Raw genomic sequence first — 14832 nt, 5'->3', positions numbered from 1 at the left:
GCGTACCAACATCAGAATTATAGGGGTGCCAGAAGATGAGAGAGAGCAAGATATTGAAAACCTATTTGAAGAGATAATGACAGAAAACTTCCCCTACTTGGTGAAAGATATAGAGTTACAAGTCGAGGAAGCACGGAGAACCCCAAACAAAAGGAATCCAAAGAGGACCACACCAAGACACATCATAAATAAAATGCCAAGAGCAACAGAAAAAGAGAGAATCTTAAAAGCAGCAAGAGAAAGAAACTCAGTTACCTACAAGAGAATACCCATACGACTGTCAGCTGATTTCTCAACAGAAACTTTGCAGGCCAGAAGGGAGTGGCAAGAAATATAAAGTGATGAAGAAGAGGAAGAAGAAGAAAAAGGTAAAGATACAAATTATGAACAACAAATATGCATCTATCAACAAGTGAATCTAAGAATCAAGTGAATAAATAATCTGATGAACAGAATGAACTGGTGATTATAATAGAATCAGGGACATAGAAAGGGAATGGACTGACTACTCTTGTGGGGGAAAGGGGTGTGGAGGATTCGGGAAGAGACTGGACAAAAATCGTGCACCTATGGATGAGGACAGTGGGTGGGGAGTGAGGGCAGAGGGTGGGGTGGGAACTGGGAGGAGGGGAGTTATGGGGGGGGAAAGAGGAACAAATGTAATAATCTGAACAATAAAGATTTAATTAAAAAAGAAAAAAACACTTTTCAGTAAGCCATAAAATCAATCACAGAAATCTCAATGTCCCTCTTTCCACAGACCTGGTAAGGTGTCAAAGGAGTTAATCATGACATTTGACTGTATTCAGATCTAATCAACAATGATTTTTACTCAGAATGATTGTATCTCAACATGCTGCTCACAAGGACTGGATAGATCTAAAACTAGAGACTCAGGTCTTGCGATCAGACAGAAGGCATGAGGAGTGAACCCAAGATGCTCTGATGTATGTGACAATGAAGCCATAATAGAGAGAGGAAGGAAGAGGGAAAGGTATAGAGAGAAACATCGACATGAGAGTGAAACATCGACTGGCTGCCTGCTGCACGTGTCCCAACTGGGGATCCAACCCGCAACCCAGGCATGTGCCCTAACCAGGAATCAAGCCAATGACGTTTCAGTGCATGGGATGCCCAACTGAGCCACACCAGCCAGAGCAAAGTCACACTTTTTTATCGCCCAACCACAGATGTATGGCATTATCTTGGTAAAGAACTAATGAATGGCTTCCCCTTTGAAGTATTCATTTTTAAAAAAAGAGAAACCAACCCTAGGGTGCAACATAAAACACAAACTCAACTTTAAAAACACATCACTGCTCCCTCCCTCCTTCTCAGGTAAAAAAAACCACGGGCAGATCAGAGTGGGGCAAAAGTTGCTGGCAATATCGAGGGAGACGGGGGAGGAGGAGAGTGGAGTACCCACCTTGTAGTTCAAGGCCCACTCCAGGTATGCGTCAGTGTATGGAAGAGGGCTTAGGGGTCAAGGGGAAGAGGGAGTGAGGTAGTGCATGTCAGAGAAACTGGAATGGACAAAAATTTGAAGGAACCCTGGATGAGAACCAGGTGGGAGTGTATGATATGCATGTCTGTGCCTGTTACGTGCACAGGTGTGTGACATGGTTCCTATCTCTACCCATGAGAAGACTTGTAAGCAGCTTTCTGCTGTTCTCCACCCACAGGATCCAGCCCACTCCAAGGCTGAGGCAGGGGAAGAATTAGACCACCTGTGAACATTTCCTATGCCAGCAAGGAAGGAAGTGACCAAAGAATGACAAAGAAGCCAGCAGGAGGTACTCCCATTGGCCAACCTTGGGACAATTCGGCATCAAGACAAATTATAACCCACTGAACAAGGTAAGAATGCAGATCATGCTGATAAAAATTAAAACAAAATAAATGGGGAGAAAAGAAAGCTCTTCACTGTGGTAGAAGGCCAACTAATAAATATGGAATAAGAAATAACCATTTTGTAACCAGCATAGCAATAATTGATTCAGGGAAGATACATCAATGACTGCTAAAAACTAGTGGGTGAAAAGTAGGATTAGGAATGATAGCCACCCCTTCCCCCAAACGAGAACACAGCAATGCTCTGTCATATCCCTGCCGAAGTTCCTAGTCTACTTGTGAGGAAGTGTTGGACAAACACTAAGTGAGGGGCATTGTACTACAGGGGAGCTACCGGCTGGTCCTGGTCTGGATCCTTCTGCTACAAGGATGTACGAGACACAAGGCAGATTCTGAGGGATGTCTCTGTGTTGCAACTCTTACCTATGCTAGAAATTGTTTCAAACTCAAAAGCAGCATGTCACTTTACAAAGTAAAGGACAATAAGAAAGATGGACAAAGGGCACACACAGGTGATGTACTGCCTGCCTGCAATATCCAAACAGATCATTTTAAGGAAGGCTAGCACAGTCATAAAGGAATGTTGAAGAATCAGTTCCGATTGGGATGTAGACAGGAATGTCAAAGATCAAGGGTGGGGAACCTTTATTCCTGCCAAGGGCCATTTGGATATTTATAACATCAGTCTCGGGCCATACAAAATTATCAACTTAAAAAGTTAGCCTGCTGTGTTTGGTCAAACATTTCATTAACTCACCACTTCACTGGCCTTGTACGACCTGAGGGCCATAGATGATAAAATAAAACTTTGGAACATACACAGACTCTGAAAGTCTGGTAAAGAAAATTAATAGGCCCTAACCGGTTTGGCTCAGTGGGTAGAGCATTGGCCTGCGGACTCAAGAGTCCCGGGTTCGATTCTGGTCAGGGGCATGTACCTTGGTTGCGAGCACATCCCCAGTAGGGGGTATGCAGGAGGCAGCTGATTGATGTTTCTATCTCATCAATGTTTCTAACTCCCTATCCCTCTCCCTTCCTCTCTGCAAAAAATGAATAAAATATATTTTTTAAAAAAAGAGAAAGAATATTAATAGGTGAGAGTACAGAGAGAGAAAGAAACAGATGAGGGGCAGAGGAGGGGAAACAAACACATGGTATGTCTTCTCTTTGAATGAATGGAAAAGAGTGAGATTAATCCAAGCTAAGAAAAACAAAACAAAAACAACACCAACTTGAGGTATAGGAAATACTTAGTAAATGAGGATGTGAATGAAACTATTATAAGTGGCTGGGACCAACACAGGAAAAAAACTGAATTCTACTTCTAAAAATAATTATCAAAATCATTCCATATTCCATGCCCTTGTCACCAAGAATTTACTCTTTAAGACATAAGCTATCATTTGTGAGTATCAGTACATTCAGCTATCTCTGTTTGGTAACATTAAATATTGGAAGAGCTTCTTCGATCTCTCCAGAGAGAGATGGCAACAGTCTTATCAGTATGAACGTGTGAGTTTCGATGGCACTTATCCTTCTCACTGGAAATCCTTAAATGTGGTTCTCACTTAAAACATTAACCTCAGAGGCTGGCTAACGTGAGTCAGCCTGGGAGAGAGCCTTCCTTGCTGGGGTGATGCAATCAAATTGCTGTGTCTGCAGGAAGACAGGCTGGGCTTAGAAAATTCTCCAAACTAATACTATTCTCTGAAGCCTAGTGATGGAGAGCGGCTTCCTACGTTAGCAACAAAGCCTCTCTTCCTTTACAAATGCTAACAATATTCTTTAACATATAAAATGTGATCACCTGTCTTCGAAAATGACCAATGGTAGACTTAGGGTCTCGGGAACTGTACGAGTAGCTCTGAACTCCAGTTGAGAAGTCAAATTGACTCATTTCCTCACTCAGACTACTGTCTGCCAAATATGACAAGGAAGATATGTAATGAGGACCACCTGAAATATAAGTAAAAAGAAAATATATTATTCAAGTATAGTAAGAAATGCATCTTTTGAAGCTCAGTTAATATTAAGGGATGCCGTCAACTAAGGCTTTCATCACCCCTATGCTTCTCAACTCATTATCCAGATTAACAAAAAGCAAAAAGGAAACGGGGCAAAGATCCCTTTTGCTTTTCTCATTATTGACTAGTTATCTTCTGTCATGGACAAAGAAATTAAGTTAAACTAGATCCAATTTTTAGCTATATTAAGATTATTTGCATTTAAAATTTTAACGATGTACATTTTGCCAATGAAAGGTAGCATAAATGTGGGAAAAGATACTAGTGAAAAATAACTAATCCTAAATATGTAAGGCATTTGGGAAACTGATCCAAATTTTATCCTTGAGTCAAGAAAGCAAAGCTATGCAGGAAAATTAAGCAGAAAATCAAAACAACGTGTATGTGGAGAGAGAGAGGGTTCATCTTACACAGGGAGGCCTGGGAGAACTTCCTTCAGGAGTTGGCATTAAACCAAAGGTCATAATCCAGGCAGGTATCTGGCGCCAAGGTTGTTTCAGGCTGAGGGAACGTACATGCAAATGCCCGGAGGCAGACTGAGCCCAGTGCCCATAGGCACAGGCAGGGGCCAGGCTGCCAGAGAGGAATGCGCAGAAAGCAGAGTGGCAGGGAGTCAGGGCCTCGGACAGCAGTGGGAGCGAACGTGAGGTGTAGCAGGATGGAACTTGTATTTTACACAGAGATTTCTAAATATATCTAAATAATATCATCCATATTCAAACAAGTAAATATCAAGCCAATCCTGCACTAAAGTGTACCATACCTGAGCCTCCGGAGGCCACTGAGAGATCTTCTATGCAGTTAAAGTTCAGTTTAATTGCATTTATTTCAAGATAGAATTCCACTCACCACTTAAAATTTTTTCAAACTGAATTTCAATGTTTTGGGGTATTTAAGGTATTTTTCTATTATGTAACAAATATCAACCATTAGAATCTTTCTCCTTATTTTGAAAACATCCTACCTGAATCCTCATTTGCTGCTTCTCTGGCTTCTTTCCTAATTTCAATGTACTTTTTCTTTCTTTCCATAGGAACCTATTAGGCAAATCAAATACACAATTAAAGACTTTTTAGAAACATGGCCACCTGTTTTCTATGTTAGTACCAATCTAGCAAAAAAGCAATTTTTAAACAAAACTTTTATCAAATTTAAAAGTATTAAACAATACCCACAAAAAAAGACAGGTGAGTACCCCTTAGGGAAAGCTCTTTCCACAGATTCCCACAGAGCCCCGGAGAAGCACATGCCTTCTGGGCTCTGGGACAGTATTTGCTAAGCTCTTATAGCCACAAGCCTGGATTACCAATAGTCTGTACTTGACCTGTGAGCCTCTTTCCTCAACGGTTCTGATACGTCATAGCACCTTACAGTGCGGTTGTCAAGCTCAGAAGTCATACACAGCAAGCGCCTGCTAATAAACCAGTGCTGTTATTTTTTGTTTTAGTTCTTGCAACGTATGTCTAGAAAAAGTTTCCAGTCTTATTCCAAAAGGGCACAAGCCAGGAAGCAACCATTTATGTGAACTCGTGAACCCTAAGACATGGTTGCGGTCAGCAGCTGTGAAGAGACGCGAGTGACAGCTCCTAGCACAGCTCTGTCCTTTAGCACGCGGTGCGTGAGCTTTGGTTCTCTGCCCAACTTCATTTTTCCACAGGGCTGGGAAAGACCGCAGCCACCACCTTTCCCTCAAATGCTTAAGGGGGTGCATCAAACTGAGCTTGGCTAAAATCAAGCTGGTCACATTTGCCAGAGCAAATTTTGCAATTATCCCCATGACTTTTCATGGTACCCTCATTATCCTGCCAAATAAACACAAGCAGGCCCAGAGGGTCATAATTCTGTATCCAAATGGATCTCAATTACATTGACCAGAGGAATTTACTCAGAAAACAACTTCTGGGATATGTCCTAACAGCTTCTTTTATTGGCACTTTCTTTTACCAGTCGAGAAAGGGAAAAATAAGTTTAATGAATTTCGTTGCAGTTGCCTGAGATTGTACCTCAGGTTGAACTACTTAAAAGTGCCAGTGTTTGTAGTTCCAAGCAGATCTGAGTACTGCAATTTAATATGCTCAGCATAATACATATTTTCCTGTATAAGCACTTGGTAAGTTTTTTAACATAGAAACACCACTGAAAAATTTCACTCACCTCCACTTCCACAGGAAATGTATAGCAGCGGGTCAGGTCTATCAGATTTTCAAAGATAAGCAAGTTCTGTGAATTCAAAGGATCGCAGAAAAATATCTGAGTGGTGGAGATCCTTACTACTGATGTTACTACAAAATTAGTAACTCATGGAGAAGCACTTCAGCTTTATATATATGAGGAACTAAAAGAATTACATCTACAGTTTTATAAGAAGGTGCAAATTATGATATAACTTTAATTGATGTAATCTAACTTTTGAAATCCTGTAATGATAGCAATATTAAACAGATCAGGAAAGGCCTACCTTTTCTGGTTTTTCACTAAACAGAAAACCTTGGTAAAATTTTAATTCATTAAAGACACAGCAGATAAGAGAAATGGCACAGTTGTAGGCAGCACAATGGTACAGTCTTCTCCTCTCCAGCAATTGATTCTCACCAGCCATGTTCTCTGTAAACGCATCATAGCACAGTCTGCAGAGGAGATCCAGGTTAAAAATTAATTCGTGTGACAAGGAAATCGGTGCTCAAGTCCAACAATGCCAGACAACAGGACTTCAATTCAGTTCAGGTTTTTGCCCAACTGAGTACTGGGCCCTGGGACTAGAAGACGAGCAAGTCCCTGTCCCGGGATTTCACCACTGCAATAAGCAGAGAGCTACAAGCACAGAAAGGTAAGAAATGGAAGAAAGGAGGACAGAAGGCAGTCCAGCAAAAGAAGCCAAGAAGAAAGGCTTTAAGAGAAAATATATGAGTTTCAAATTATAAAGTAGCCAAAGGGAAATATACGCAGGCAGCAGAAGCAGAGAGAAGAGGGTCACTCATAACAAGGGATAAACTGCACGGTGTGTGCCAAGGACGGAATGTAAAACAGCGGCTAGCAGCAAGTGGAAGGTGCATTCCCAGAAGAGCTCACCGCCATAAGGAGCTGTACTGGAACACAGCCGTGCCCATTAGTGTACATGCTATTTATGGTTGATTTTGGGTAGCAGTTGCATTGATGGTCCGCAAAGCAAAAAATAGTTACTATCAGGCCCTTTGCAAAAAAAAGTTTGTCAACCCTGCTACTGAAGATGAGGTTCCTTAAAAGGGTTTTAGGCAGGGAAGTTACACAATCAGAGTTGAGAGAGACAATCCTAGGAGCAGGGAGAATAATTATGAAGGAGACTACTAGAGTGTTCACTGAAGAACAGCAGACCCAACAAGGCTGCGCGAAGGGGAATGAAATAAAGGCAGTGGTTTCGGAAATACTGAGGAGATTAAAAATCCACTGGTGACCGATAGGGTAGGTGAAGGAAAAATAAACTACAACTCCCAAGTCTTGGTTTTGCAAATGAGACTTGGGTGGGCCTGTCATAGACTGAGAAGATAAAGTAAGGATGCTATGTTTGTTCTGAATATGCAAAATTGGACATGTCAATCAATGTGTGTGTTCAATATTTACTAAGAAGTAACTTCAGTAGAAGGCTGTTTTTAAAGAAAATGTATTTGATTACTTCGTGTTTTGTAAAATGTCTCCTTAAAAACGTTTAACACTCCTTTAATTTCAAATAATAGAAAATAATAAAATATACCAAATTCCTTCTTACTGTATGTGATATCACCAAAAATATATAAAGCTATTGAGGTTTAAATTGAAAGGAAAAAAGAGTTGAAAAAAAGATTTTTGTTCTTTATAAAACATAAGCATGTTACTCAATAACAAACTAAAGTCCATTTAAGAAGGTTGTAAGTAAGAAAACTATAAAATTCAGTATTTAAACAAACTTAAAAAGTTAGATTACATTCATATTATGTATATGAATAAAAATATTTATCAAAAATATTATATCAAATACAACATAAAAGTAACTAAAACCTTACTTAATAAGTGTCTTTGTAAGTTCATTTCCTTCTGTTACACCGGAGCCATGAAAAACTTGATTAATTTTGGATTCTTTAGAGTGAACATCATCTTTTGGAAGACGAGAATACATCACCTCTAATATTTTATAATAGCCCATCTTCTTGGTGATTTGCGTATCAAAGGTAGATTCGTTTAGCTAAGAAAAGGAAGCAAATAATTATCTTTGATCTTATCAAACATGAAAAATACTTTACAGACTATATCAAATTTAATACTTAATGCCCTTTATATAGAAAGTAATTCCAGCAAAAATGTTAAATCACTTCAATGAGAGACAGCCCAGGGTCTAAAACAGGGATATAAATATTGATGTGTTATATTCAGTGCAGCATAAAATAATGCACAATGTCCAAATAGTGATCTTAGAGTATGAGTATACAAGTTTTGCATAAAATCTTATTGATGGTATAATGATAGCAGTAAAAAATTCAATTATTAGAAAACAAAATTTTCAACTATGTATATTAACAGTTTGCCATTTGGGTATTTACAACATTCCCAATAGTATTCTGCAAACTCTAAATGTCTCCAAACCCCAAAAGTTATTCACACTCCAATCCCTGAAATATGTGAATAAAACCTCATAAGGCCAAAAAAAAAAAAATGAGTTTGCAAATGTGATTAAGTTAAGGATCTTAACATGGGGATATAATTCTGATATTTCATGTGGACCCCAAATAAAACCACATGTAGTAAGAGGGATCTCGAAGGAGATAAGATAGGCAGGAAAAGCAAAGTGACAATAGAGGCAGAGACTAGAGTAGTGCAGTCACAAGTCAAGCTGGAAGAGGCAAGGAATGAGTACTCAGAGCTGCTGGGGCAAGTGTGGCCCTTGCCACACCTTGACTTTGATTCAGTGGAACTGGTTTGGGACTTCTGGCCTCTAAAACTGTGAGAGAATAAATTCCTGTTGTTCTAAGCCTCCAAGTTTATGGTAATTTGCTACAGCAGATTCACAAAACTAAAACACATTTTGGAACTAAGAGTTGGGGGCTCCTGACAGAAAAAGCCTAGATTGACTTGTAGAGATTGTTGGTAGAAATATCGACATTAAAGGCATTAGTGGTAAGGGCTCAAAAGGAAGTGAAGAAATGGGAAAGAAAGCCAATATTGTCTTATTGGAGGGAATATCTCAGTCATGATAAACTATTTTTGGTAGAAATACGGACATTAAGTAGTTGCTGGTGAAGTCTCAAAAGGAAATAAGAAACATATTTTTGCTAACTGAAGGAAACGAGATCCTGGTTAAATAGTGTCAGAAAACTTGGTTGAATACTAGTCTATAGTTGTGCAGAAAGCAGAACTTATAAGCTATGCAACTGAGTATTTAACACATTGAGGACCAGAAGTTTTATTGCTGGCGTTACCCAGTGGCCAGTTAAGTTTCTACTGAACGAGTACAGAAAACATTTTACAGAAATGTTAAAGGCATGCTTTAGAATTAAATACCCATTGCATTTTGAAGTTATTTATTACATGTTCTTACAAACTAATATCTTCTCTTTTTTTTGCATTTTGAATAAGTTTTTTTAAACTTTTTTTATTGCTTAAAATATTACAAAGAGTATTACATGTCTCCGTTTTTTCCCCCTTGACCTCCCCCCAGCCTCCCCTCCCCGCCAGTGTCTTGTGTCCATTGGTTATGCTTATATGCATGCATACAAGTCCTTCGGTTGATCTCTTATCGCCCCCCACCCCCCACTCAATATCATGATTGGCCACAAGCCTTAGAACAGAAAACACGAGAATTCTCGAGATCCGTCTGCAATGTGTTAACTGAGAAGCTTTACAAACAAATTTGTTGAAGGTGCTGCCTGGTTCCTTCTTTATGCTTCTAATAAAATGTGAGGTACAGACATAAATTGAGGTAAGAATTGTTAAGCAAAAAGAACCAGAACTTGATAACTTGGGAAATTCTCTGCCTATCCAGATTGTGAAAGATGCTAACAACAGAAGATTCACTGTTAGGAAAGTGTGCGCTGGAGAAAAGACTAAGGACAATCTTTGACTACAGCTGAAAAAGTTAAGCCTGTGACTCATGGACCAGGAACAGAGGTGAGACTATCCTGCAAATATCTGTGGAGTAAATCTCCAGACATGTAAGACAGCCATAGGTTTCTGGGTGAATACCAGAGGAAACACTGAGATGGAATGAGAAAAAAAAATCTACAGGCAAGAAAACACATTGATAAAACTACTCAGCTGCGAGCATATGCTGCCCTTCAAGGAAAAAGAATAACTCAAGATGGAGCCTTTGGTCCAGAGGGAAGAGCGTCAGGCCACAGAGCATGATTTCTGGTCTTGAAACCGAATAGCATTTGGCTTGCTGACTTCTGAGATTGCTTTCAAACACTAACTCCTTTCTTTCGTCCATTTTCTGTTCTTGGAATATGAATATCTATAACTATCATCCGATGCCGGTCCCACCACTGTATTATGGAAGCAAACTGTTCTCTAGTTTCACAGATCCACAGATAGAATTTTGCCTCAAAGGGGATCATACCCAGAATCCCATCCATACCTGATTTATATGATGAGGGTTTGAACTTTGAGCTGATAATATTTCAATGAGATTTTGCACTAAAGAGTTGATGCTGTAATGAGTTAGACTTTGGGGGATGTTGGGATGGAATAAACTTATTTGGCAAGTGCAAACACTTGGGCAGGTGAATAGTGTTAGGGTGAACAACAGCCCCTAAAAGATATCCATGCTCCATCCCTAGAATCTGTACTTTACTGGAGAAAAAAGGATTATACAGATGAAATTAAGTAAAGGACCCTGATATTATTCTAACTGGGCCCTAAATGCAATGATATATTTATAAGATGGAGGCAGAGAGAGAGAGTTTAGACAAAAAGGAGGTGGCAATGTGACCACATAAGCAGAGACAGGAGTGATGCAGCCACAAGCCAAAGATCGCTAAAAGCCTCAGGAATCCGGAAGAGGAAAGGAATAGATTCTCTAAAGCAAGCACAGCCCGGGCCAGACCTTGATTTCAGCCCAATAAAACTGATTTCTTGTTGATGGCTTCCAAAACTAAGAGAATGAGTTCTGCTGTTCTGAGCCACGTTTGTGGTAACTTGTTACCACAGGAAACAAATAGAGATCCGATTTAACCACAGATTGTTATCTAAATGCAAAAATAATGCTCCTTGAGCAACAGAAACCCTTTGACTGAACACATGGCAGTTTTTTAAAATAATATTTTCTTTTTCAATTACACTTGATGTGCAATATTATATTAGTTCCAGGTATACAAGCCAGTGAATTAGAAATTTATATAACTTATGAAGTAACCACTCTAATAAATCTAGTACCCATCTAACACCATACATAATTATCACACTATTACTGACTATATTCCCTTGGCTATACTTTACATCCCCATGACTAGTCTCTAACTACCAATTTGTACTTCTTAATCCCATCTCCTTTCCACCTATCCCCTAACCCCTCTCCTATCTGGCAACAATCAAAAGTGCTCTGTATCGCCCTGGCTGGTCTGGCTCAGTGGATAGAGCGTTGGCCTGTGGACTGAAGGATCCCAGGTTCGATTCCAGCTGGGGGCATGTGCTGGGGTTGCTGGCTTGATCCCTCCCAGTGGGGGGCATGCAGGAGGCAGACAATCAATGATTCTTATCATTGATGTTTCTATTTCTCTATCCCTCTCCCTTCCTCTCTGAAATCAATAAAAATACACATTAAAAAAAAGTGCTCTGTATCTATGAGTCTGTTTCTGGTCTGCTTGTTTATTTTGTGTGTTTTTTTGGATTCCACATAAGAGTGCAATCATATGGTATTTTTCCCTGACTTATTTCACTCAACACAATACCCTCTAGGTCCATCCATGTTGTTGAATTGGGCAAGATTTCTTTCTTTTGTATGGCTGAGTCATATTCCACTGTATGTATGCTCCACTTCGTCTTTATCCATTCGTTTATTCATGAACATTGAATGTGGCTGTTCTGTAGTTTAGTTGTAATTTTGATGTAGTTGTGGGAGGATGCAAGGATCACATTTATCTATGTCACCATCTTGATCTGAAGCCCCCACATGGCAGTTTCTAATGACATTGATCAGGGCGACCTGTCAATTCTTATTAACATTTCATGAATAACAGATGTATGATACCTTTGTAAATCTGGACTTCAACATGTCAGTGGCATCCACCACAATTTTGCAAAAAAACTCTCTCAGAGCATCCTGGCTACAGTGCCATAGCAGAGTGAGAAGAGAACGGTCTACAAATGCTTGGCGAATGTTACTTGAAAGTAGGTCCTCCTTCCTGAACATTTTGTAGACACTTTCCAGAAGGCTGGACTGTGTGGCACATGAACTCCTAAGAAAAAAAGAAAATTATATAAGCAGGTATGCTTTGAACAAATACTTAATGAGTGCCTACTACACAATAAGCAAATTGCCAATGATTACAAGTTAGAAAAAAACATTTAAAGATCATATATATTTTTAAAAAGTAATAAAAAAGTATTTGTACATAAATCATATAATTTTACTCATACCAAGAAATCTTCATGACAAATTTAGGCATTAGGAAAAAGAATTTTTTTTCATTTCTTCTCAAATCTGGTCTCTAGAGAACATCTAAAAGAATTTGAGCCCTGCCCTGACTAGTTTGGCTCAGTGGATAGAGCGTCGGCCTGCGGACTGGAGGGTCCCATGTTCAATTTCGGTCGGGGGCATGTACCTTGGTTGCGGGCACATCCCTGGTGTGGGGTGTGTGGGAGGCAGCTGATCGATGTTTCTCTCTCATCAATGTTTCTAGCTCTCTGTCCCTCTCCCTTCCTCTGTGTAAAAAATCAATAAAATATATATATATTTTTAAATAAAAGAATTTGAGAAAGTCTAGACCTAAAGATGATCACATTTACAGAATCTAAAACTCATGAATTATGATTTTAAAATTCTAGTCCCTTCCTCATAATGAAATGCCATTCTTATTTGCTATATAGAGATATATTTAGCTGGCCCTTTATTTTCTAATGTTGGAAATCAGATATCTGAATAATCTCCTATAAGGAATTATCTATAAATCTATAAAATTAAGACTACAGTTAGTTTCTTCACCTATAAAAATGAGAGGTTAGGAGTAAACAAACATTACAATCCTTTCCAATCCTAAAATCCCAATGCTGAGAAGTTAGATATGAATCAGAGCAAAAATATTAGATTCAGAAGGCAATTCAATCATAAAATTTTAAGGTTACAGGACACTACCAGTTGACACATGGGATTTTGTTATATTCATTTGGTCACTGTCTTAGACTTAAATTCTCTTGAGGCTCTTCCTATATTCAGCACAGTAGAGATGAACAGCCCTAAAACATCCAAATCATACAAATAAAAAAATTGATTTAAAAAATGGGCCAACAGATTATTTACTGAAATGTAAATGCAAATGACCATTAAATATATGAGTATATGCTCTATTCACACATAAGAAATTTAACTCAAATTAGAGCAACATTGAGAGTTTTTCTAAAATAAAAAATTGGAAGAAATCTAAATATTTGACAATATACTCTATTGTCAAAACTGTGATAAGATAAGCATTCTCATACATTGCTGTAGGGAATACAAATATAGCCCCAAAAGAAGGTAACGTCTAGCAAAATTACAGATGCATTTAACTTCTATGTTAGGATTCCATTCCAAAGAATTATTGGCAAAATACAAAATGACATATACACAGAGTGATTCGGTGTCATTTAAAATTTTTTCAATTAGTTTACATTCAATATTATTTTATTGGCTTCATATGTACAGCATGAAACTCATTAAACAATCATATACTTTACAGTGGGGTCCATCAATATTTCAGGTACCCACATTGCACTGTACATAGTTATTACAATATTAATGAGTATATTCCCTATGCTATACTTAACATCCAAGGAAAATAAGAACTACTTACTTGTAGTTCTTTTTTTAATAATAAATCTTTATTGTTCAGATTGTTACAGTTGTTCCCCCCCACCTGGTTTCCACCCAACCCCATGATTTACCCACCCCCAACTGTCCTCGTCTATAGGTGTATGATTTTTGTCCAGTCTCTTCCTTCACCCCCCACAGCCCATTCCCCCCAAGAACTGTCAGTCCACTCCCATTCTATGCCCCTGATTCTATTATATTCACCAGTTTATTCTATACATCAGATTGTTGATTCACTTGATTTTTTGATTCACTTGTTGACAGATATGTATTTGTTGTCACTTGTTGTTCATAATTTTTATCTTTACCTTTTTCTTCTTCTTCCTCTTCTTAAAGAATACCCTTCAGCATTTCATATAATACTAGTTTGGTACTCCTTTAGCTTCTTCATATCTTTGAAGCTTTGCTGGGTAGAGTAATCTTGGTTGTAGGTCTTTGCTATTCATCACTTCGAGTATTTCTTGCCATTCCCTTCTGGCCTGCATGGTTTCTGTTGAGAAATCAGCTGACAGTCGTATGGGTACTCCCTTGTAGGTAATTAACTGTTTTTCTCTTGCTGCTTTTAAGATTCTCTCTGTCTTTTGCTCTTGGCATTTTAATTATGATGTGTCTTGATGTGTCTTGGTGTGGTCCTCTTTGGATTCCTCTTGTTTGGGATTCTCTGGGCTTCCTGGACTTGTAAGTCTATTTCCTTCAACAGGTATTTCTTTCAACAGGTAGGGGAAGTTTTCTGTCATTATTTCTTCAAATAGGTTTTCAATATCTTGCTCTCTCTCTTCTTCTGGCACCCCCATAATTCAGATGTTGGTAAGCTTGAAGTTGTCCCAGAGGCTCCTTACACTATCTTCATATTTTGGATTCTTTTTTTCCGGTTGGGTGTTTTTTGCTTCTTTGTATTTCAAATCTTTGAGTTGATTCTTGGGGGTCTCTAGTCTGCCATTGGATCTC

At 38.7% G+C, this 14832-nt stretch overlaps 1 protein-coding gene across 1 annotated transcript in view; it reads right to left on the bottom strand.

The window, feature by feature from the left end:
• The window catches only part of PRKDC (protein kinase, DNA-activated, catalytic polypeptide), a gene marked incomplete at its 5' end in the record, with an annotated part of 202177 nt that overhangs the window by 91516 nt on the left and 95829 nt on the right, over positions 1-14832 (bottom strand). Inside the window, 6 exon segments of the mRNA XM_015568649.1 lie at positions 3659-3807; positions 4840-4912; positions 6030-6095; positions 6334-6502; positions 7892-8070; positions 12067-12274. Of these exon segments, the coding sequence (XP_015424135.1) occupies positions 3659-3807; positions 4840-4912; positions 6030-6095; positions 6334-6502; positions 7892-8070; positions 12067-12274 (844 nt within the window).

The sequence above is a fragment of the Myotis davidii genome, unplaced genomic scaffold, assembly GCF_000327345.1.
Source record: "Myotis davidii unplaced genomic scaffold, ASM32734v1 scaffold452, whole genome shotgun sequence".
Lineage (NCBI taxonomy): Eukaryota > Metazoa > Chordata > Mammalia > Chiroptera > Vespertilionidae > Myotis > Myotis davidii.
The sequence above is the reverse complement of the archived record's forward strand: the minus strand, read 5'-3'. Positions and strand labels throughout refer to the sequence as shown.